General features: G+C 44.4%; 1 protein-coding gene across 1 annotated transcript; it reads right to left on the bottom strand.

Moving 5' to 3' along the window:
* Nucleotides 1-7,237: 7,237 nt before the first annotated feature.
* Nucleotides 7,238-20,356, bottom strand: LOC142198466 (uncharacterized). Its single transcript, XM_075269503.1, has 8 exons — nt 20,261-20,356; nt 14,477-14,541; nt 14,348-14,392; nt 11,359-11,406; nt 11,152-11,277; nt 10,351-10,479; nt 9,123-9,262; nt 7,238-7,493 (listed from the first exon to the last, which is right to left on the bottom strand). Exons 1-8 carry the CDS (start codon nt 20,320-20,322, stop codon nt 7,458-7,460), a joined length of 651 nt encoding a protein of 216 aa, XP_075125604.1. The 5' UTR covers nt 20,323-20,356; the 3' UTR covers nt 7,238-7,457.
* Between the last annotated feature and the right edge of the window lie 2,256 nt (nt 20,357-22,612).

Raw genomic sequence — 22,612 nt, 5'->3', positions numbered from 1 at the left:
ATGGGGGGACATGAATCTGGGGGCAGAGATGGGGGGACATGAATCTGGGGGCAGAGATGGGGGGACATGAATCTGGGGGCAGAGATGGGGGGACATGAATCTGAGGGCAGAGATGGGGGGACATGAATCTGGGGGCAGATGAAGGGTGTATATGTAACTGGGGGAAAGATGGAGGGGGGACATATAGTTTACGGGTGACTGTAGGAGGATTATACAGTGTGGGGGCACATGAAAAATGAATGGGAGGAGTCAACATAAAAGTGGGTGGAGCTAAATTTGCCGCGGTGCGGCCCGCCGACTGGCTGGGATCTTGCTCTGCAGCCCACATGCTGAGTTGAGTTTGAGACCCCTGCTCTAGAAAGCTTCAAAGAACACAAGTAAAAAGATGACTTGGTCCTTCCCCTTCTCTGAGCTACTGTCCCTTCTAACCACGTATAAGGGGGAACATATATATTTATATGGAGAGGCCACTCTCACCCTGTTGGAGCAAAAAGAATGAGCAGATAGTTCAAAGTGCATAATGACCCATCAAAGTGAACCAGGAGCAAAGCAGCAAGGTGGGAAGCGAATCAGAAGTAGAGGCATCAAAGTGGCAGCAAACATAAGAGGCTTTCTCAATCTTTGGGGCTGAAGCAGGAGGTGACTACAAGGTCCTGCATGGCTCAGGAATCTTTGATAAATGCCTTTACTTCATTATAGTGAATGGGTGTCACATGTCCCCTGCTCTGCTCTCTTTTCTATGTCCTGAGCTCTTTCACTCTGGAGAGGTCATGATTCACAGTAGCAGAACATCTGAGCAGGCCTGTGTTGTGTGCGAAGGAGGAATTATAGCAGCAACTTACGCCTTGTAATAGAGGGGTAATGCCTGTCAAGGAAGAGAGTAATCCTGGGAAATGAAGCCCTTTACAATGGATGCTCCGGTGGCATCAAATCAACTGAGCTGCACAGAGCTAGGAAAATACGTTTTTCAGAGCTATGGAAGCTTCATTTACTGAATATTTAGGCAAACATAGACGTCATGATATTTACATCTCTCTAACTTAACTCCTTTGTTTCCACTATCTATCCTGATATGTCCATTATGACGTACAACCATAACTCCTGGGCTACACACTGGGCTACAAGCTGCCCTCAACGGACCCTGAGAATAACAGAGCCGAACGGAGCGGCTGTCAAGTATTTGAAACCGAGATCACCTGATGAAAAAGTCGGGCTTGCAGCACTTTCATCCAGTGAATTCTGACAGACACCCAGCACAGATGTGAACTGAGGGCCTTCAAATAAATGGAAGCTGTTTGTGATGTTGCCTGGCTAGGTGAGTGACTATGCTGACAACCTTTGGTACTGTAAATAGAATAGCAGTCACCTACTATTACTGGTAAGGGCGGAGGACACATCCTTTAAGTGCTGCGTACTCTTTCATCCTCTATATTTGTCTAATTAGTTTAGGTTCCACCTATAGGACCTCACCCATAGAAAGAATGGATCTCCCTTGAGGTCTTCGGACTCTTCTTGAGCACACCACACCCTACTGGCTTACGACTTTAGGGTGCATTCACACTACATAACGCCAGCGTGTATCACAGCCGTACACGCCGGCGCTACAGCAGGGCTGCCGAACACTTCCCATTCATTTCTATGGGCGTCGGCATGCGAGCGCTCCCCATAGAAATGAATGGAAAAAAGCAGTCCATTCATTTCTATGGGGAGCACTCGCATGCCGGCTCCCATAGAAATGAATGGGAAGTGTTCGGCAGCCCTGCTGTAGCGCCGGCGTGTACGGCTGTGATACACGCTGGCATTACGTAGTGTGAATGCACCCTTACTGTAATTTACAACAGGTAGGTCCTTCATGCTGGCTGAGCTGTACTGACCTGGTAGTTGGGGTTATTTCAATAAACCTTTCTTTTGTTTTTTTAATGTAGATATAGGGATCACAATGTACATTTTTTTCTCCTATCAGTATGCCTTTGTAGAAAGGGAGGAAATCCACGCAAACACGAGGAGAACCTGGCAGGATACAAGCCCAGGACTCCAGCGCTGCAAGGCTGCAGTGCTAACCACTGAGCCACCGTGTTGCCCCTCAATAAACCTTTAACTCCTTCCAGACTGCCTATAGACTATATATGTCCAGCAGTCCTCTCTAGAGATGAGCGAACACTGTTCGGATCAGCCGATCCGAACAGCACGCTCCCATAGAAATGAATGGAAGCACCTGTGACGCCGGCCGCTGGCAAAGTCAGCGTCACAGGTGCTTCCATTCATTTCTATGGGAGCGTGCTGTTCGGATCGGCTGATCCGAACAGTGTTCGCTCATCTCTAGTCCTCTCTTAACCCTACAAGGATGTACCCTGACTTGGATGTCCTTGCTGACGTTAAGCAGCTGCAGGATCGGCGACATCCCGGTAGCGGCTTTCTAGCCATGTCCTCAGTGTCACAACTATGTGTCACCTATGTAAAAACTACTGTAAGGCTGAAGCCTCGCGTTGCGGAAACACAGCTTATTTTGTTGCAGTTTTTTGAGCCAAAGTCAGGAGTGGCTACAAAAGGAATGGGAGAGATAAGGAAGTTCTTATTGTTATCTCTTCTGCTCAATCCACTCTTGGCTTTGACTCAAAAAAAACGCAACAAAAATAGCTGCATTTCCACAACGTGGGGCTTCAGCCTAAGCGACAAGGTGAATTAGTTAAAGAATTTTTTTTTTTTTACACAGTGCAAAAAATATGTAATTCCGTAATTTCACATCTGAATTTGATCATTTCTAATAACGGGAGACTTGTTGAAAATGTCATTGTTGGTGAACACTTTGGTAATAGCGACCATTGGGAAGGCAACGGTTGTAAAAAACAAAGCCGACTCAGCTGCATACGAGAGATGCAAGCACCCTGGACTTATATCATCAATGGGTCATCTACTTAAGAGATCACCATCTTATCTGAGCTTTACTGGCATGTTTACAGACTTACTTTACAGTAGGGGAAGGGGTGAGCCCAGTTATTCGAAGAATTAAGACATTTTCAAGAAAAATAACTGAGGGACTGAGCCATGCTGCAACTTGTCAAGGCCTCCCTACCACAAGGGGGCACCAGTCCATCCTATACTTATATGGTAAAAGCATATCATTAAAGGGGTTGGGCAGGAAAGGGTGTAAAATAAAACAAAAGTGTTACCGATCTCTGATCCCTCCCATGTCACCATTATGGGCGATTACTGGTCTGAACAGATAAGTAAGTGCAGTGGTTGGGTGTATCATGTCTTTGGTGGTAGAATCTCAGCACACAATGATGTACCCAAATGTTGCAACCCCTTTAACTACCAGTCCTATGTCTTACAAACCCCTCATCATGTTCCTTATCTCCACTAGTACACAAGTAGAACAATGCAGGCCAAGATGAATATTCATGTAATGGAAGAATTAGCATTTATAATCAGGGACTATACACTTACATACTAACCATCCCGGATTCTGGGTCCTGTCCCTCTGTCTCAGACTGCAGGGGGTATGTCTGGAAGATGCAGATGAGTTGAAGACAGTGGTGAAGCAGGAGCTGTCCTGCTGTCTGCCCCGGGAGTGGTAGATATGATGTGATGACGTCACTCACATCGCACCTGCAGCTCCCTGAAGACTCCAGAGCAGAGACTTTTACAGAGTAGCAGGGGAGTAAGGAGAGGGGAGTATTAGGGAGTTTACGCTCCGTGTATTCTGTCTACGCTCCGTGTATTCTGTCCATTTTAAACGTGTAAAAATACGCGTAAAATGTAGTTAACCATTGAGTTCAATGGCTTTTTCGTATAATTCGCACCTTTTTTTTTGCGCAAAAAGACGCGTGTTATACGAAAAAGCCATTGAACTCAATGGCTAACTACATTTTGCTCGTGGAAAAAAGAAACAACATTCCCTTTCTTCAGGCGGATTCAGCCGCGGACATCTGCCTCGCGACACCTCCCTCCTGTCCATTCATTTGGGCCTAATCCGGAGCGGAATGCCGTGACTGGATGCCGATGCACTGAAATGGCGTCCAGGCGTGGCTAGCCGATTTTTCGGTCCGGAGTCTGAGGCGGCCTCCGCGTCAAATTCCGGACCAAAAAACCCCGTCTGAACCCGTCCTAAGGCCTCCACTCTGTGCCACTCACTTCATTCTTACTCACAAAGCTCTGCACTCCGCTGCACCTCCCTATTACAATCTCTTACCAGTCTACCGCCCTGTCCATGATCAGCTTTCTGGCAATGATAATCCAGCCCCGACCATTCCTGAGCAATCATTTCTGTTAGTTTGAGCACAATTATGCTTTCTACTGTCAGGTGGGCGGTCGTAGGATAGAGCTGAAAGACAAGGACCGCCCACCTGTCAGAAGAGCATTGTGATGAAACTAGCAGCAATGATTGCTCAGGAATGGTGGGGGCTAGAGAAAAAATTCCAACTTCATTAGAATCAGTGGAGCGGAGCCTATGGAAGGAAGCAGAGGGATGAAGGTGGTGAAAACTCCTTTTTAACCACTTAAATACCAGACTGTCTTCCCTGGGTCAGGACCAGACATATGTTTTGGTTTCATGTACGTGCAGTTTTGAGGGTTAGACATTTTTTTCACTCAGGTTAATCAGATAATTTTTTCATCTGTGAGTGTGGTTTTAACTTATTATTATTTCCCTGATACATTAGCCCCAGTTACAGGAGGAATGCCGCCTCCTGATCATAACTTCAGAGCTGATCTGGGTCCTCTAGGACACGCAGATAATGACACCGCCAGGTCAGAGGGGAGTCGCGTCATGTCACCTCCCATAGCTGTATATATGGCAATAAACCCTCTCCGCTTTCTCTAGAGGCGCTCCGTCTGTAGTTACAGCTGCCCCCCGCTTTTACAGCTGCACATTTTTGCACCGGTACGTCGTAGCAGAGACAAGAGTGGACGGACTGGACATGTATAGTCTTTGGCAGTATGGAACTGGATAAAGATCTTCCTATCTCTATTCCATACATTTTCTGGTGGGGTCTGATGGTTGAAGTAGTGGTTGGATACACACCTGCCCTAGAATACTCGTACTAGACCTGCCGAGGCCTCCATGAATTATTAAAGGGGATGTCCAGACATTTATTTATGGCCTAGCCACACCCCTTGGTTATTTCTGTCACTTCCACAAACCTTGAGTGGTGTATCAGAGTCCATGTCCAGCCGTGGCCGCCATCATGTAGTGTCCCAGAACAAGATGTTAATATTCTGTTGAAATCATCATTATGTCACCATATTATCTCTTATATTGTCAGGTGGTAATGTCTCATATCAGACATTCTTTTTGTGTGCTGTATATTCTACTGCATTTCTTAGCATACACTGAGGATTGTCTGCAGCAGTGTAGAGGTTAACTAGCTTTGCACCTTGTTTTAGTTTTGCAAACCCACATGTTTTAGCATCCTGCAACTTCAGTCACATGTTTTGCGTTCAGCCTATAGGAGCACAAGCTGCTTCTAGGGCGAGCTGAGACTTGGCCCCAGTCCAGCCCCGGCGTTCACAGAAAGAGGTGACTGCAGAATGGAGTCTAAGCCTGGCTTCCAGCCAGTCCACATGTCTGCCAGCATTGCTCCAGGCTGATCAGAACCTCACATGGACTATATCCAGCTACCAGTCCATCCCGACTACTGAATTCCTGCCAGTCCATGCCTGGGAGAACATCCTAAAGTCTAATCCTGTCCTATTGGCTTAAAGGGGTATTCCCATGTACATAATCATATCTATATTTGTAGATAATTAAAAGTTTAACATTTTTGCAAATATAAGTAATTAAAAATTCTGCAAAGTTTTAAAGATTTTCTCTAATTTTCTTAGTGGTGACAGTCTGTTATCTTGACCGGTTGCCATGGATCGACCACTGATGCTTTGAAAGCCCTTCATCTTGGAAAGTGATTTTTGTGGCATTTATTGCATATACTACATATACTGTCATTTATTGCATATACTACATATACTGTCATTTATTGCATATACTATGGGTTGAAGGACCATGTGCTAACTACTGGATTGTTTGCCCACCATTATCTGCTGTACACTAAAGTTGTCTCGTGGGTTCTGCTGGAGCAGTCCGCCATTACGGTATTCATTTCATCTAGCCACCAGTGTTGTGGTCACAGAGGGGAAGCCTAGAGAACTGTTATACAGAACTGAGGATCCGCAGGTATCAGCCACCTACAACCTGCCATCTTCTAAGCGCATCTCATACCTGTACTAATGCTAAAGAGGGGGAGCATATCCTTTCCAAGTGCAGTATAAAGAGACTGAGCCATATGCCGCAGTTTCTGCAGCGCATTCATCTGCTTCTTAAAGAGACAGTACCCCAATTTATTGCAACGTGTCCGATCCAAGTAACAGCGAGCAGCCTGGGACCAGTGTGCCAGCTTCACCTGCAGCTAGTGCTCCAACAGCCCAGAATGCTGATGTACCTCCGCCTGCTGCCCCTGCTCCCATGCCTATGGGGATGCCTATCATCTTGGGGACCTCAAGTCTGCCTAGCCACCGAGGAGACCCCCACACACTGCCGATCTTCAGGGAGAAGATGATGAGCACGTTCCAGTTTCTCTCTCTCTCTCTTCCTCCCAACAGGTGCAGTTGTTGCTGAGCCAGCTAGAGGAACCTGCAGCAGAAGAAGCTCGTTCCTGGCCCGCATCAGAGAAGTCAGATGTGGCACAGATCTTTGCCAAGCTCAAGCAAGAGTTTGAGACCAGATCAGCTACTGAGGTCAGACTTCACTTCTACCAAAGGCAACAGATGCCGGGTGAGGCCGTAAGAGACTATGCCCGAGCCCTGCGAACTGCTTTCCGAGATGTCCAGCAAATTGACACTATTCCCCCTGCTGAAGCAGAACGAATCTTACTGGACCACTTTATTGAGGGCTTAGACTCTAGACAGACTCAGAGCCAGCTACGCCTTATTGCGGTCCAGAACCCTGACATCTCATTTGACCAGTTTAAATCCTTGGCAATGAAAGTCTTAGGAACTGATACACCTTGCAAAGACTACACGACAATCAGTCTCCTCCTAGCTCTGATCTCCCATCCTAGAATTAGCCAAGGAAAAAGACAGCACTCCGTAGTTTACAAAAAAAGCAATAGTGAAGTTTATTCCATGTGTATAGACAACATTTCAGCTCCGGTGAGCCTTTGTCAAGCAAAGTGCATCTGCAACATAGGGTAGTATATAGATCAAGTGAGTATACAATTGCAATTTACATTCACGGATCCCCGTTGATCTAGTATCTTTCACTCATCCTGTATATGACTTATATCACAGAATATCTATATAGATCACTATTAGTCTTGGTTTTCAAGACATTCATCTATGTTATTTTTAATTTCTGTGAAAATCAGGACCTCCGATAACATGTTAATGGCTAATTCTGATACCACTGACCTCTGGATACCACCAGTGCGAGAAAAAAACATTTTGAAATTCGAACCATTTTGTTTTTACTGGATGATTTCTGAGTCTTCTCTGCGCTTGTTCTGTGGAGAGACAGAAACTTACAAGATAGTCACGTTCATATACCTGGAGATACGTCAGTCATGTCTATACAGCTGGAGATACATCAGTCACGTCCATACAGCTGGAGATATGTCAGTCACGTCCATACAGCTGTAGATACGTCAGTCACATCCATACAGCTGGAGATACATCAGTCACGTCCATACAGCTGGAGATACGTCAGTCACGTCCATACAGCTGGAGATACATCAGTCACGTCCATACAGCTGGAGATACATCAGTCACGTCCATACAGCTGGAGATACATCAGTCACATCCATACAGCTGGAGATACGTCAGTCACGTCCATATAGCTGGAGATACATCAGTCACGTCCATACAGCTGGAGATACATCAGTCACATCCATACAGCTGGAGATACATCAGTCACGGCCGTACAGCTGGAGATACGTCAGTCACGCCCATACAGCTGGAGATACATCAGTCACATCCATACAGCTGGAGATACATCAGTCACGGCCGTACAGCTGGAGATACGTCAGTCACATCCATACAGCTGGAGATACATCAGTCACATCCATACAGCTGGATATTCAACAGTCACGTCCATACAGCTGGAGATACGTCAGTCACGTCCATACAGCTGGATATACATCAGTCATGTCCATACAGCTGGATATTCAAAAGTCACGTCCATACAGCTGAATATACATCAGTCACGTCCATACAGCTGGATATTCAACAGTCACGTCCATACAGCCGGATATACATCAGTCACGTCCATATAGCTGGATACACATCAGTCATGTCCATACAGCTGGATATACATCAGTCACGTCAATCCTCGAAAATGGTGGAGCCCCTTATGGACTTTGGTGCCATCTTTTTATTAGTAGTTGCAACAGTTAAGATTTGTCTTGAGTTGTCAATACATAAGAAACACCACATTTTAGAAAGTCCCCTCAAGGAATTAATCTAGGGCTGTAGTGAGATCTTTGACCCTATAAATATTTCACACAACTTTTTTGGCCATGGAAATTAAAAAAAAAAAAAAAAAACATTTTTACAATAATGTCAAGTTTTGGCTCAAAGTTTTTTTTCAAGTACTTAATTACCCTACATGGCATGGCTCAGAAGAGAAGGAGCGTCATTTGTTTTTTAGAGTGCAGATTTTGCTGCGGTGGTTTTTGGGCACCATGTGACATTTGTAGAGCCACTATGATAGCCATATAGTGGAATCCTCAGAGAAGTGTCCCCGTTTTGGTAGCCAAACCCCTCAAGGAATTCATCAAGAAAGTACGTCTAGAAATGTATCCAGGGGTGTTGTGAGCTTTATAACCCCAGAGGTGTTTCCAGAAATGAACGCATAGCACATGCAAAGTGAAGATTGCAGAACCATGCCAGTACATGCCCAATATGTTGTGCCCAGCTTGTGCCACCAGATACTCAGATTTACATTTAAGGCTCAGAAAGGCTTTGGAGTCCACAGCATCATCTGGTCGTACATGTACAGTGACTTGTACAGACCCTATACAGCCAAGGTATATGGAAACAGCACACAGCTATAGACAGAGGAAAGGAATCATGGCAGCTGTAGTCCCAGACATTGGCAGTCTTGCTCTAAGTCAAGGTTTATTGGATCATCTTACCATAGTCCCGTGATCTTCGTCATCTGACATCTTTCTCTTTCGTGCCGCACTTGAATTAACGCTGTTGGTTTGTGACACTGAAGCGTTAATAGTGATTGCAGTGATCGTATCGCTCTTTGTTTCTATAGTCAAAGATATATCTGCAAATAGAAGTGACAGAATCCACCAACATAACTAAATTGTACTTGCAAAAAAATTAATCTGACATAACAACATCGAAATTGCAACACCAGGAAGGAGTTGCCGTAAAAGTCAAGGAAATAGCTGGTGTTGCTGAGATCTGCAAATGATGAAATCTTCCTTAGCTACAATCTGTGACATGTGAGGCGCATAAATGCCAGATGGGAAACAAAGTTTTTTAGCCACGTGAAATCTCAAAAAATTGTGGGATGTCTCATGTTCACCGACATGCCAGGTATCACCACTAAGAACAGAACCTAGTCCTGAGAGACTCTGTCCTAATCGTCCTCTCCGCTATGCCAATGACCTTAGACTTGCATCCTCTGTTATCTGAACATCACCCTACTGTCTCAAGACTTTTCTCGAGCTGCACCAGTGCTCTGGAATGCTTTACCTTGGACAATCCAATTAATCCCCAACTACAGCAGCTTCAAAACTGCCCCCCAAAAATCCCATGATCTGATCATAGTGTACAGTGCGGAGGTGGAGAACTATAACTCCTTTTATCCTTCCTCCTCTGTTCCTCAGATCCTGTCCTCTCCATCTAGAAGTTACATTGCATTTCAGATACCGGCTGCTGACGGCTCATACAGCGTCAGTTGCACAACCTTCCTATTAATAGATGCCCGGACCATTGTAGCAAACAAGTCCTCTGACCTCTGGTGTCCCCCAATCTCCTCATAGATTGTAAGCTCTTGCGAGCAGCGCCCTCACTCTTATTGTTTGATATGTTTATGTCTTTGTCACATTGTAATGTCTCATATTGTCTGTTCTCTGAATTGTAAAGTGCTACGGAATATGTTGGCGCTCATACTCCATACTGTATATATCCAGAGGTGCTGAATATTTTGTTTCAATTTTTTTATCATTTGCATATCAGTTCTGGAATCTCCAGAATACAAAACCTCTCCTTCTTGGTGATGTAATGTCGATGTTGAGGAGTTTACGTGATTAAATACAATACTGTAGTGAGTAAAGATCCTCAGGTCCAGGTACATCAGTGACCTATATGACTTCAGAAAATATAGTGAGTATGTTTATTTGGTACCTTGAGATAGACTTTCATTGTTTAGAGACAGATCTTGGCTCTGACTTCCACTTGTGGTCTCTGTCTCTACTATCACAGATGAAACCTTCAGAGTAAGAGAATTTGATCTGCTGTAAGTGCTGGATGTTTCTATATTAATAAAATGCAAATGAAAAAACAAAGAATATTTTAGTTTTTTAACAAAATGGAAGGACATAATAATTAGATTGATCATTAGTGTCAAAGTGTTCAACTTATCCTGAGTTACATCCTGTATTATACTCCAGAGCTGCACTCACTATTCTGCTGGTACAGTCACTGTGTACATAAATTACATTACTTATCCTGTATTATACTCCAGAGCTGCGCTCACTATTCTGCTGGTACAGTCACTGTGTACATACATTACTTATCCTGTATTATACTCCAGAGCTGCACTCACTATTCTGCTGGTACAGTCACTGTGTACATACATTACATTACTTATCCTGTACTGATCCTGAGTTACATCCTGTATTATACTCCAGAGCTGCGCTCACTATTCTGCTGGTACCGTCACTGTGTACATACATTACATTACTTATCCTGTATTATACTCCAGAGCTGCGCTCACTATTCTGCTGGTACAGTCACTGTGTACATACATTACATTACTTATCCTGTATTATACTCCAGAGCTGCGCTCACTATTCTGCTGGTGCAGTCAATGTGTACATACATTACATTAATATTGAATTCAACTTATTTTAGTTATTAATGTATAATACAAATGCAGAAAAAAGTTCAATGTTCCGAATCTGTTGTGGATTAGTGGATATATACCATTATTGTTGTCTTCCTTGTGGTTCTCGTTGTCTTCCTTGTAGTTCTCTTTGTCTTCATTGGGGTTCTCCTTGTCTTTCTTGTTCTCCTCCTCTTCCTCATCCAGTGACTCAGAACAATCCATTTCTTTACAGATCACAGAAGTTTATTAGATAATCAGTAAATGAAGTGACTCCTTCTCTACACCAAGGTTCTTGTCCTACCTACCGGACTCCAGGCTGCCGTAGACACTTGCCATCTCCTGTGTGCCGGATCCTGAGGCAGAAAGAAGACACTAGATATTTGGGTCTAAAATTTTACAAATCATAAATTCTTTATTGCATGCAAAGCTCTGTCTGTACATGGTGCAGATCCCTCACAGATCAGCTGTTCCAGCAGCCTCCAGGGGCCAGAATCTGATGCAGCGGACAGGGAGCGTGTACAGGTTGAGCCTATTCAAGTAATAGAAGAGGGGTTGCGATTCCCTGCTAATATTGCTATGCAGTGGACGGGGAGGCTGTACCACTTCTATTACTGTTGCACATGCCCCCCATCTACTTGCACCTTCCACCATCTTCCAGGTGATCCATGAGGGTGCTGGTGTTGAAGCTCCACAGATCACATACTGATGACCTATCCTGTGGGTAGGCGATCAAAATTGCGATGAAAACTCAATTTAGGAGCAGAAAACCCCTTTAATGGTCCCTTAGAATCGGCGGTCCTGTAAACAACAAGGATCCTTGAGTGAATCAAGCTGAACCTTCTGGTACAATAGAGGAGACTGAAGCTTGTTCCCAATTATGACATGTCCTAAGATGACCTCACTAGAGAAGATAATAAATGAAAGAAGATGGAGGCAAGAAAAGCCTCAGTGTGTTGGTTAGTAATAAAGATGTGATGGGCGGTATGCTGACTTCTTCTGCTTTCTCTATATGGACTACTAGCTGGTACCCGCGACTTCGTCTGCGGTGATTGTAGCAGTGGGTATATACAGGCGCAGGTAGGGTTTTCGTAGTGTGTATAAGGTATGGGATATGAAATGTAACTTTGTATCTTGTTTTTGCTGTAATTCAGAGAATACGTGAGACTTTTGTGTTGAAGTTAATTTGTATTTGAGCTGCTATATATACGGTGTTGTAAGAAACTTTACATAGTGACTTTGGGACAGAAGTATTTGAAGTTAACCCTTTCCCGCCGATGGTATTTTTTGATTTTCGTTTTTCGTTTTTGACTCCCCTCCTTCTAAACTCCATAACTTTTTTATTTCTCCGCTCCCAGAACCATATGAGGTGTTAATTTTTCCTGGGACAAATTTTTCTTCATGATGCCACCATTATTTATTCTATATAATGTACTGGGAAGCAGGGAAAAAATTCTGAATGGGGTGGATTTGAAGAAAAAATGCATTTCTGCGACTTTCTTACGGGCTTTGGTTTTACGGCGTTCACTGTGCAACCAAAATGACATGTCCCCTGTATTCTGTGTTTCGTTACGATTCCGGGGATACCAAATTTATATGGTTTTATTTACATTTTGACCCCTTAAAAAAAATCCAAAACTGTGTTAAAAAACTTTTTTTTGAAAAGTCGCCATATTCTGACAGCCGTAACTTTTTTATACGTGCGTATACGGGGATGCATAGGGCGTCTTTTTTTGCAGGGTCGGGTGTACTTTGTAGTTCTACCATTTTCGGGAAATGTTATTGCTTTGATCACTTTTTATTCAAATTTTTATCAGAATCAAAACAGTGAAAAAACGGCGGTTTGGCACTTTTGACCATTTTTCCCGCTACGGCGTTTACCGAACAGGAAAAATATTTGTATAGCTTTGTAGAGCGGGCGATTTTGGACGCGGGAATACCTAACATGTATGTGTTTCACAGTTTTTAACTACTTTTATATGTGTTCTAGGGAAAGGGGGGTGATTTGAATTTTTAATCCTTTTTTTTTTTTTTTAATTTTTTTTTTTTACTTTTTTTTAAACTTTTTTTTTTGCGTTTATTAGACCGCCTAGGGGTATTGACATGGGTGGGCGGTGTTGTGGATTGTCAGAGCGGTGGGGGTCGGCAAACATGGCTGCTCCGGAGCATTAAAGAGAGCCTCCTGGAGTATCGTTAAGGTGAGGGGCAAAGTGGTAAAGTCTATGTATATGTGATTGTGTGGGGTTAGGGGCGAGGCTGTAGAGGGCAATGTGAAGTTTTAGGGCTTCCTATGGTCCAAAGTGTGTGAGATTGCAGAGATAGTGATGTGAGTTGGCTTTTTGCGTGGGTCCTGGGAAAAACGTATGTGCGCTATTGTGACGAAAAGTAGCCTATTGTGCAATCGGGTGTATTAACTATGTTTTTGGAAAATTTGAGCCAAATCGGTGGAGCGGTTTTTCCGTGATTGAGGAACAAACATCCAAACATGCAAACATCCAAACACACAAACTCACAAACTTTCACATTTATAATATTAATAGGATACTGTTTATGGGGTGATGGTCAGACCACAGAGTATGGGCTGCTGTAACTGTGTGGATGTGGTGTAAAACAGAATACAGTCAACAATGAGAGGTGTGAAGACCCAACACAAGACGTGATATTCTGGAGAAGCCAGTAGGACAGGAGCTAAACCTGACATATTAGACTTCATAGTGTTTACCAGTGTCTACAGAGCTGTGAACCTACAGAGCTTACAATCTACTGGTAATCCCCATGTCTTGCACACACACATGCATGTCTTGTATGTTCTTACAGTGTGAGAGGAAAAGGAGAACCCAAAGGGAGACCCAACAGAACATAGAGCCAACATCCTGGTACCACCAATCTGCTATGTTACATAACATATCCACCTCACATCCCAGTGATGTCCGTCACTACAATGACGTCTTATTACCTGCTCTTATGTGTAACTTCAGGAGTCTCCATGAAGCTATGTTGGTTGAGACTTAAGTCAACGTCACTTTGAAGAACCATTATTATATGCTACATAGTCAATTACAATTTCTGATGACCATATAAGCAATGGCCAAGAATCATTCCGCCAAGATACTGTGTTGTGTTTGGGGTGCTCAGGCTCCTTGTGGTATCTCCACCATTTCATAAGACCTTTATTTATACCTAGGTATCCATATTTTAAATACTTTTGTATATCTAGGGGTAAAGTCTGTACCCATGGCGGTACCTATAACTTTATATTTGTCAATGACAATTTTCAGAAATTAAAATCCCATGTACCTTCTGTGTATTCAGGGTATGGTTCAGAGCAGTCCATGTCTAGACCTGTGAATACAGACAATCACATGGTGAATAGTATTAGATCCGCCACATATGGCTCTGAGATTGGGGTAATATACTGTAACGCACTGGATGGAGCGCTGCTGCAGGCTTCTTTTTCCCCATGGGAACTCTTCTCTTCTTCTGAGGGTTGTCTGAAGAAAAAGGATGAAAACAACAAATGTTGAGTTTTTAGGTAACGTAACAATTCAGTGAACTCCCTATGTCAATGTTGTCACGGAGCAAAGGTATACGTCTTCCTCCGGATGGTCTTTTGAATCAACAGGGACGCAAGAGGTCGGGAGACAACAGCAATTTATTGTAATCCACAAAGTTAGTAGCCGGCGGCGGTCACATCAACCGTAATAACAATAAGTCCACAGAAGTCACAATCCAATGATAGCTTTGGTTCCTTGGTCCTGTAACTAAATTCTGGCTCTCTGCAGAGCTGTGCACAGGCCGGCTAACACATACTAACTGCTAGCTATATACTATATACTAAACTGTTACACCTATACCTGGGGGTGGGAAGGGCTGAGCCACAGATCCTTCCCCCCTCACCTATGCCAAGGAGAGCAGACTCCCTGTCTACTATGGACAATGCACCATCCAACATCTTCTTGGAGACACTGATCAGATTATCTCCACCCATTGTCCTCACTAGTTAGAGGTATTTGCATACAATGTGCTAACACACTAGACCCGAATCAGCCAACTACACACTGATGTCTACAACAGGTTAGAGAATACATTCCACATGAAATATATATTACACATTGCCTATAGTATAGACTCTAACCATCCCGTGACAACCCCTCCCCCTCTCAAAACATGTGCATGACACAATTGGCCTACACAGGTAAATTGGGGAATGCACATCAGTCTCTATAGCTCATATGTCCTCCTGCCGGGATAACCCATCCGCGTTCTGGTGTTGGTTCCCTCGGCGGTACTGAATGGTAAAGTTGTAGGGTTGAAGGGCTGGCATCTGTCAGAAAATCCGGTGGATCCATGTTGGCTTCTCCCTGAGCTTGGCTTCGGGTCACTGCTCCCACAAAGTGGCACTGTAGATTTCCAACATCGTTGCCTAACAGAACATCGGCCGGCAGCCCGCTCATCACACCAATTGTGCATCGTTTTGGTCCATAACCATAGTCGAGTTCCACGGTAGCTTTAGGAATACGTCTTTGAGTACCCCCTGCCAACTTGATAGAAATGCCAGGACCCTCCTCTAGGGCCTCGGGTCGCACAACTCGGGGGTCCGCTACCGTTAGGAAAGCTCCCGAGTCCCGGAATCCAACAACTGTTCGGCCATCCAGTAGGACCTCCTGCAAGTGCTTCCTCTGAAGGTTTGCGGGATGTGTGGCGGAAGGCTGAATCCCATAGACCCCTGGAGGTGGAACAGATGTGTCATTCATGGAGTCATCTGGAAATGGGGCCAAACTTTCTGTCCTAGGAGTGGTTCCCAGGTAGTGAATAGGCCGGGATGCCACGGTGGCCCGTGCCCCCATGTTAACAGGGCAACTAGCTTGCAAATGTCCAGGCCGCCCGCACCCAAAACATCTGCGCTCTAGCATTCTTCCAGTAGGTCGTTGTCTAGGGACAGGGTTGTTCATAGCTGGAGGCCGATGGGCTGGGGCAGGGGTAGAGGGGGAATTGTAATCCTGAGGCCGGGCACGAAAGGTGGTTGGCTGGCTGAAGGGTGTCTGGCGGACTGTGGTAGTTTTCCGCTCCTCTGCAAACAACCTCTTCCACTGCGGCTTGATGGTCAGGCCCTCATCTGCAAGAGAAGCAGCTTGCTCAACTGTGGCTGGGTTCCGTTCCAGCACCCACTCACGGATCTCAGCGGGGCACTGGGAAAAGAACTGTTCCTTAAGTATGACTTGGAGGATCTTATCGACTGTGACAGCCTCCTCTCCTTCTAGCCAGCGCTTGCATGCTTGCTTCAACTTGTGGGCGAACATGTGGAAGGAGCTTCCCCCATTGTAAGACAAAGAGCGGAACTGAACTCGGTAGGTCTCTGGAGTGACTGCATAATACTTCTGCACCGCTCTTTTAATGGCCTCATAGTCCCGCTGATCACTAGGGTCCATGGCTCTGAGAGCTTCCGCAGCCCCATCCCGTAGGTGCCCCACCAGATACCGGACCCAATCCTTCTCTGGGACTTCCATCAGGCGGCACTGGTGTTCGAAGTCCTGAAAATATCCATCAACATCCCCAGCCGCTTCCTCAAAGGTCTTGAAGTGTTTATGGGAGACATATGGTGGTTCTCTCACTGTTGGGCTGGGGGTCGACGTTTGATTATAATTCCTCATAGTTATCTCAGCCATTCGCATTTCATGCGCCATTCTTTCCTTTTCATGCGCCATTCTCTGTTCCTCCTTCTCCGTTTCCTGAGCCCTCTGTAATGCTCTACTCCTTTGCTCTGCAGTTGCTCCTAGCCCCAGCACTGCCAACTCCTCCTCATACAAAACAACCCATCTGCTCTTTTGGGTCTGTACCTGCCACTCCTGTATCTCTACTGTCTCCTGGGGGCAGCCCTCCTCATGGTCGCTTTGCAGGGTCATCTCCTCCAGTGCCTCGATCAGTTGATCTTTCGTTCTTCCCTGGTAACTCAGGTTTAGTTCCCGGGCCCTTACTTGTAGACTTGCCATAGTCCAGTTCCTGTATTCTGAGGTTGTGGCTCCATTAATCGCTGGGCTGCTGTAGTCCATCTCGCTGTCCGCTGTTGATCCCACCGCTGCCAACCAGTTGTCACGGAGCAAAGGTATACGTCTTCCTCCGGATGGTCTTTTGAATCAACAGGGACGCAAGAGGTCGGGAGACAACAGCAATTTATTGTAATCCACAAAGTTAGTAGCCGGCGGCGGTCACATCAACCGTAATAACAATAAGTCCACAGAAGTCACAATCCAATGATAGCTTTGGTTCCTTGGTCCTGTAACTAAATTCTGGCTCTCTGCAGAGCTGTGCACAGGCCGGCTAACACATACTAACTGCTAGCTATATACTATATACTAAACTGTTACACCTATACCTGGGGGTGGGAAGGGCTGAGCCACAGATCCTTCCCCCCTCACCTATGCCAAGGAGAGCAGACTCCCTGTCTACTATGGACAATGCACCATCCAACATCTTCTTGGAGACACTGATCAGATTATCTCCACCCATTGTCCTCACTAGTTAGAGGTATTTGCATACAATGTGCTAACACACTAGACCCGAATCAGCCAACTACACACTGATGTTTACAACAGGTTAGAGAATACATTCCACATGAAATATATATTACACATTGCCTATAGTATAGACTCTAACCATCCCGTGACAACCGTGATGGGCAGTCTTTGAGACTGAAAGATTATATATCTTCTGCTCAAAGTCCGCGAACAGATTGGAAAGTAACAGTCAAGATGAACTAAAATATGGACCTGCCCTTCACCAGGTGATCATTGATCAAATAGCCATCACCTACTTGTGTCTCGTGAGTATGGCCACTTATGGAGGGCATGCTTTATTATTACAGGGAAATAACTGTGCCCCAAGAGCAGCAATCACATTATGTCTTTCTGCCATACAGCCATGTATTCTACACCTCCCTGCACCAATATTGGGGATGACATGGATACCAATGAAGGGCCTAGGAAAACAATCCAGCCTTGGGTCAAAGATGTCCACACCAACCCACACTGGTGTCCAGTAAGCTCCACTCCCTCGTTCCATAGCTTCTGATTAGCAACCAGAACGTCTGCTTTGACCCCCATTCCTCACCATGTCCCTGCTAGATTGGGTCATAGCTTTGCTACTCTGGATACAGTGTGGTGTCAGGTTATCGGAGCAGTAAGCGCAAAATGAGGTTATCAGACTGGGTGGCCGGAAACATCATGCCATGCTTTACCTGTGAAGTAAGGTGCATTCTATTCTGTCCATGTGTTTCTGCTTTTGATCTAGATCCTGACCCAGCCTAGTGGCCATAGGTTCCCTATGTAAATTCGGGATTGTTGCTCGATCTGCTGTGCACCTTTTAGTGCGTTATCGCTTTATATGTGTTTTTAATTAGAATCTAATAAAGTTGGATTTTGTCTTCATATCAGAAAAATTGCCATTCACGTTATTGTTTTTGTATTACTCGGACCACTCGTTAGACTCTCTGTCAGTCATAATCTCTCTGTCCCGCTTCCTGACCATGAAATTCCTCTCCGGTCAGTTGCGATCGCTCATCCCAGTGGCAGCGGCCGAGGATTTGTCAAATGTATGTGTAAAACAAAGTGCCAAAATTGGAAATGTCTTTGCATGAAAAATGTCATGAAATGTGATTTTGAAATGTCATTTGAGCCTACCATGTCGCAACAAGTAGGTTCATTGGAATTTCTTTGCTGGGGGGAGGGGTGGAAAGTTTTGTTTCCCTTAATAAGAAAAGCAACAATTTGACCTTTAATAAAGTTTTTGGTTTTGTCCAACTTTCACTGTCATTTGAAGAAATGTTTTGGGAAATGGCATTCTGATTCGATTTCACTTTTTCATACTTTGCCTAAATAGCGTTGGGCATTCTATAGAATACCTAGGCCAAGGACGGAACGATTCTCTCATTTCATATTATGCCTAAAAATGCCAGGAATTCTATATAATGCTTGCATTTCATACTTTGCCTGTAACATATATAATAGGATTTATTTATTCATCTTACTTATATAGCGCCATCATATTCTGCAGCACTTTACAGGCATCGTCAGTCCCGGTCCCATATAGGACTCCCAATCTACATTCCGTATCAGGATATCTTTAGAGTGTGGGAGGAAGCTGGAGTTCCCGGAGGAAACCCACCAAACACGGGGAGACCAATACAAGCTACATATCCAAGTCTGTCTGCTATACACAGTCTACCAATAAGTATTTGGACACCGGTGGTAGAATAGAAAAACAACATTTCTTCCTATTCAGTAGTTGGTAGACCCCAGCAGACGCTTCCTTACGGATGGGATTGATGGATACAATACTCCCGGATACTTGTGAAACTCCTGGTGTACGTCAGCCATCGGTTGGATGTGGATCTTCCCAATTTCTCTGGCCAACACCGGTCGGTCTCTATTTCACAGTTTCGGGGGTCTGCCAACTCGGGGCACATTCTGACAATCACTGTTCACCTTCCACTTCATAATCACATAGGCCACTGTTCATTTTTGGGTAATTCAGTTCACTTGCTATGTCCCTTAAGGATCAACCATTTTTATGGTACAAGATAATCGAAACTGGACAACTCTGCACTTCGTGGCATCTTGCATGTGACTAATGCCAGTGCACTAATGCCAATTTAATGGCAGATGGCATGACGTACATCACGTCCGCAGATATCTTCATTTGCATGGGTGTCCAAGTACTTATCGGTAGACGGTGTATAAGTATGCTACCATTGTGTCATCCACACAGACCGACACTTTACTTCAATCCCAAAAGTTCATTAACTTTATTTTACCACAGATCTGGAATTAGCAGGAGATGAAAGGGTTAAGTAACCAGTCTGTGAGTAATGTGTAACAGTGAAGCAATGAGATAGCCACACGACTAAAGGCGTAGATCCCTCCGTCCCGACTCCTCCCATGGTAACTTTTTGGCGCCATACTCAATTGCACAAACTCTGCCAGTCACGTGCGCCATATCACAGCAGAAAATCCTGACATTTCTTACTCTTGTCCCATGGGTAAAACTCGTCACATTGTGTTGTGGGGTGGAGGGAGCCAAAGCCCAATATGTGATATCAGTGCACAGCTCCTGACAAGTCACCTTCTGTAGTCAGCCCCTGGTCCATCTCCTGGTTCACACGCCACTCCTTAGGTGATGATTATTATCCTAGATCATTATCCCATAATCTCTTACCTTGTATCACTTGGCTCCATAGCTCCGACCAGCAGAACGTGCAATGTCTTCACAGGTGACATGAGGTAGGAACTGTGGACGGAGTGTCAGATTTCTAGGAAATCGAAAGTATGTAGATACAGAGATTAACCCTTCCTTTAACAACTCGTCAGACACACTTACGTATTTCCAGCTTTAACCCTTACTTTTCCAGACTTCTGGAGTTCATCCTGGCACAATGGATATCAACCAAATCCTAACTACTAAGTCCTGACAGTGTCATACACTATGTATTATAGATATATAGTCCTAGGAGCCCTGACAGTGTCATACACTATGTATTATAGATATATAGTCCCAGGAGCCCTGACAGTGTCACACACTATGTATTATAGATATATAGTCCTAGGAGCCCTGACAGTGTCATACACTATGTATTATAGATATATAGTCCTAGGAGCCCTGACAGTGTCACACACTATGTATTATAGATATATAGCCCTATGGGCCCTGACAGAGTCATACACTATGTATTATAGATATATAGTCCTAGAGGCCCTGACAGTGTCATACACTATGTATTATAGATATACAGTCCTAGGAGCTCTGACAGTGTCATACACTATGTATTATAGATATATAGTCCTAGGAGTCCTGACAGTGCCATACACTATATATTATAGATATATAGTCCTAGGAGCCCTGACAGTGTCATACACTATGTATTATAGATATACAGTCCTAGGAGCTCTGACAGTGTCATACACTATGTATTATAGATATATAGTTCTAGGAGCCCTGACAGTGTCATACACTATGTATTATAGATATATAGTCCTAGGAGCCCTGACAGTGTCATACACTATGTATTATAGACATATAGTTCTAGGAGCCCTGACAGAGTCATACACTATGTATTATAGATATATAGTCCTAGGAGCCCTGACAGTGTCATACACTATGTATTATAGATATATAGTCCTAGGAGCCCTAATAGTGTCATACACTATGTATTATAGATATACAGTCCTAGGAGCCCTGATAGTGTCATACACTATGTATTATAGATATACAGTCCTAGGAGCCCTGATAGTGTCATACACTATGTATTATAGATATATAGTCCTAGGAGCCCTGACAGTGTCATACACTATGTATTATAGATATATAGTCCTAGGAGTCCTGACAGTGCCATACACCATGTATTATAGATATATGGTCCTAGGGACCCTGACAGTGTCATACACTATGTATTATAGATATATAGTCCTAGAGGCCCTGACAGTGTCATACACTATGTATTATAGATATATACAGTCATGGCCAAAAGTTTTGAGAATGATACAAATATTAATTTTTATAAAGTCTACTGCTTCAGTTTTTCTAATGGCAATTTGCATATACTCCAGAATGTTATAAAGAGTGATCAGCTTAACAGCAATTACTTGCAAAGTCAATATTTGCCTAGAAAATGAACTTTATCCCCCAAAACACATTTCAACATCATTGCAGCCCTGCCTTAAAAGGACCAGCTAACATCGTTTCCGTGATTGCTCCATTAACACAGGTGTGGGTGTTGATGAGGACAGGGCTGGAGATCAATCTGTCATGATTAAGTAAGAATGACACCACTGGACACTTTAAAAGGAGGCTGGTGCTTGGCATCATTATTTCTCTTCTGTTAACCATGGTTATCTTTAAAGAAACACGTGCAGTCATCATTGCACTGCACAAAAATGGCCTAACAGGGAAGAGTATCGCAGCTAGAAAGATTGCACCTCAACAATCTATCGCATCATCAAGAACTTCAAGGAGAGAGGTTCCATTGTTGGCAAAAAGGCTCCAGGGCACCCAAGAAAGACCAGCAAGCGCCAGGACTGTCTCTTAAAAGTGTTTCAGCTGCGGGATCGGGCTACCAGCAGTGCAGAGCTTGCTCAGGAATGGCAGCAGGCAGGTGTGAGTGCATCTGCACACACTGTGAGGCGGAGACTCTTGGAGCAAGGCCTGATCTCAAGGAGGGCAGCAAAGAAGCCACTTCTCTCCAGAAAAAAACATCAGGGACAGACTGATATTCTGCAAAAGGTACAGGGAGTGGACTGCTGAGGACTGAGGTAAAGTCATTTTCTCTGATGAATCCCCTTTTCGATTGTTTGGGACATCTGGAAAACAGGTTATTCGGAGAAGACGAGGTGAGCACTACCACCAGTCTTGTCTCATGCCAACTGTAAAGCATCCTGAAACCATTCATGTGTGGGGTTACTTCTCAGCCAAGGGAATCGGCTCTCTCACAGTCTTGCCTAAAAACACAGCCATGAATAAAGAATGGTACCAGAATGTCCTCCAAGATCAACTTCTCCCAACCGTCCAAGAGCA

The sequence above is a fragment of the Leptodactylus fuscus genome, chromosome 3 (assembly GCF_031893055.1).
Source record: "Leptodactylus fuscus isolate aLepFus1 chromosome 3, aLepFus1.hap2, whole genome shotgun sequence".
Taxonomy (NCBI): Eukaryota; Metazoa; Chordata; class Amphibia; order Anura; family Leptodactylidae; genus Leptodactylus; species Leptodactylus fuscus.
This window is presented reverse-complemented; position numbering and strand designations above follow the sequence as displayed.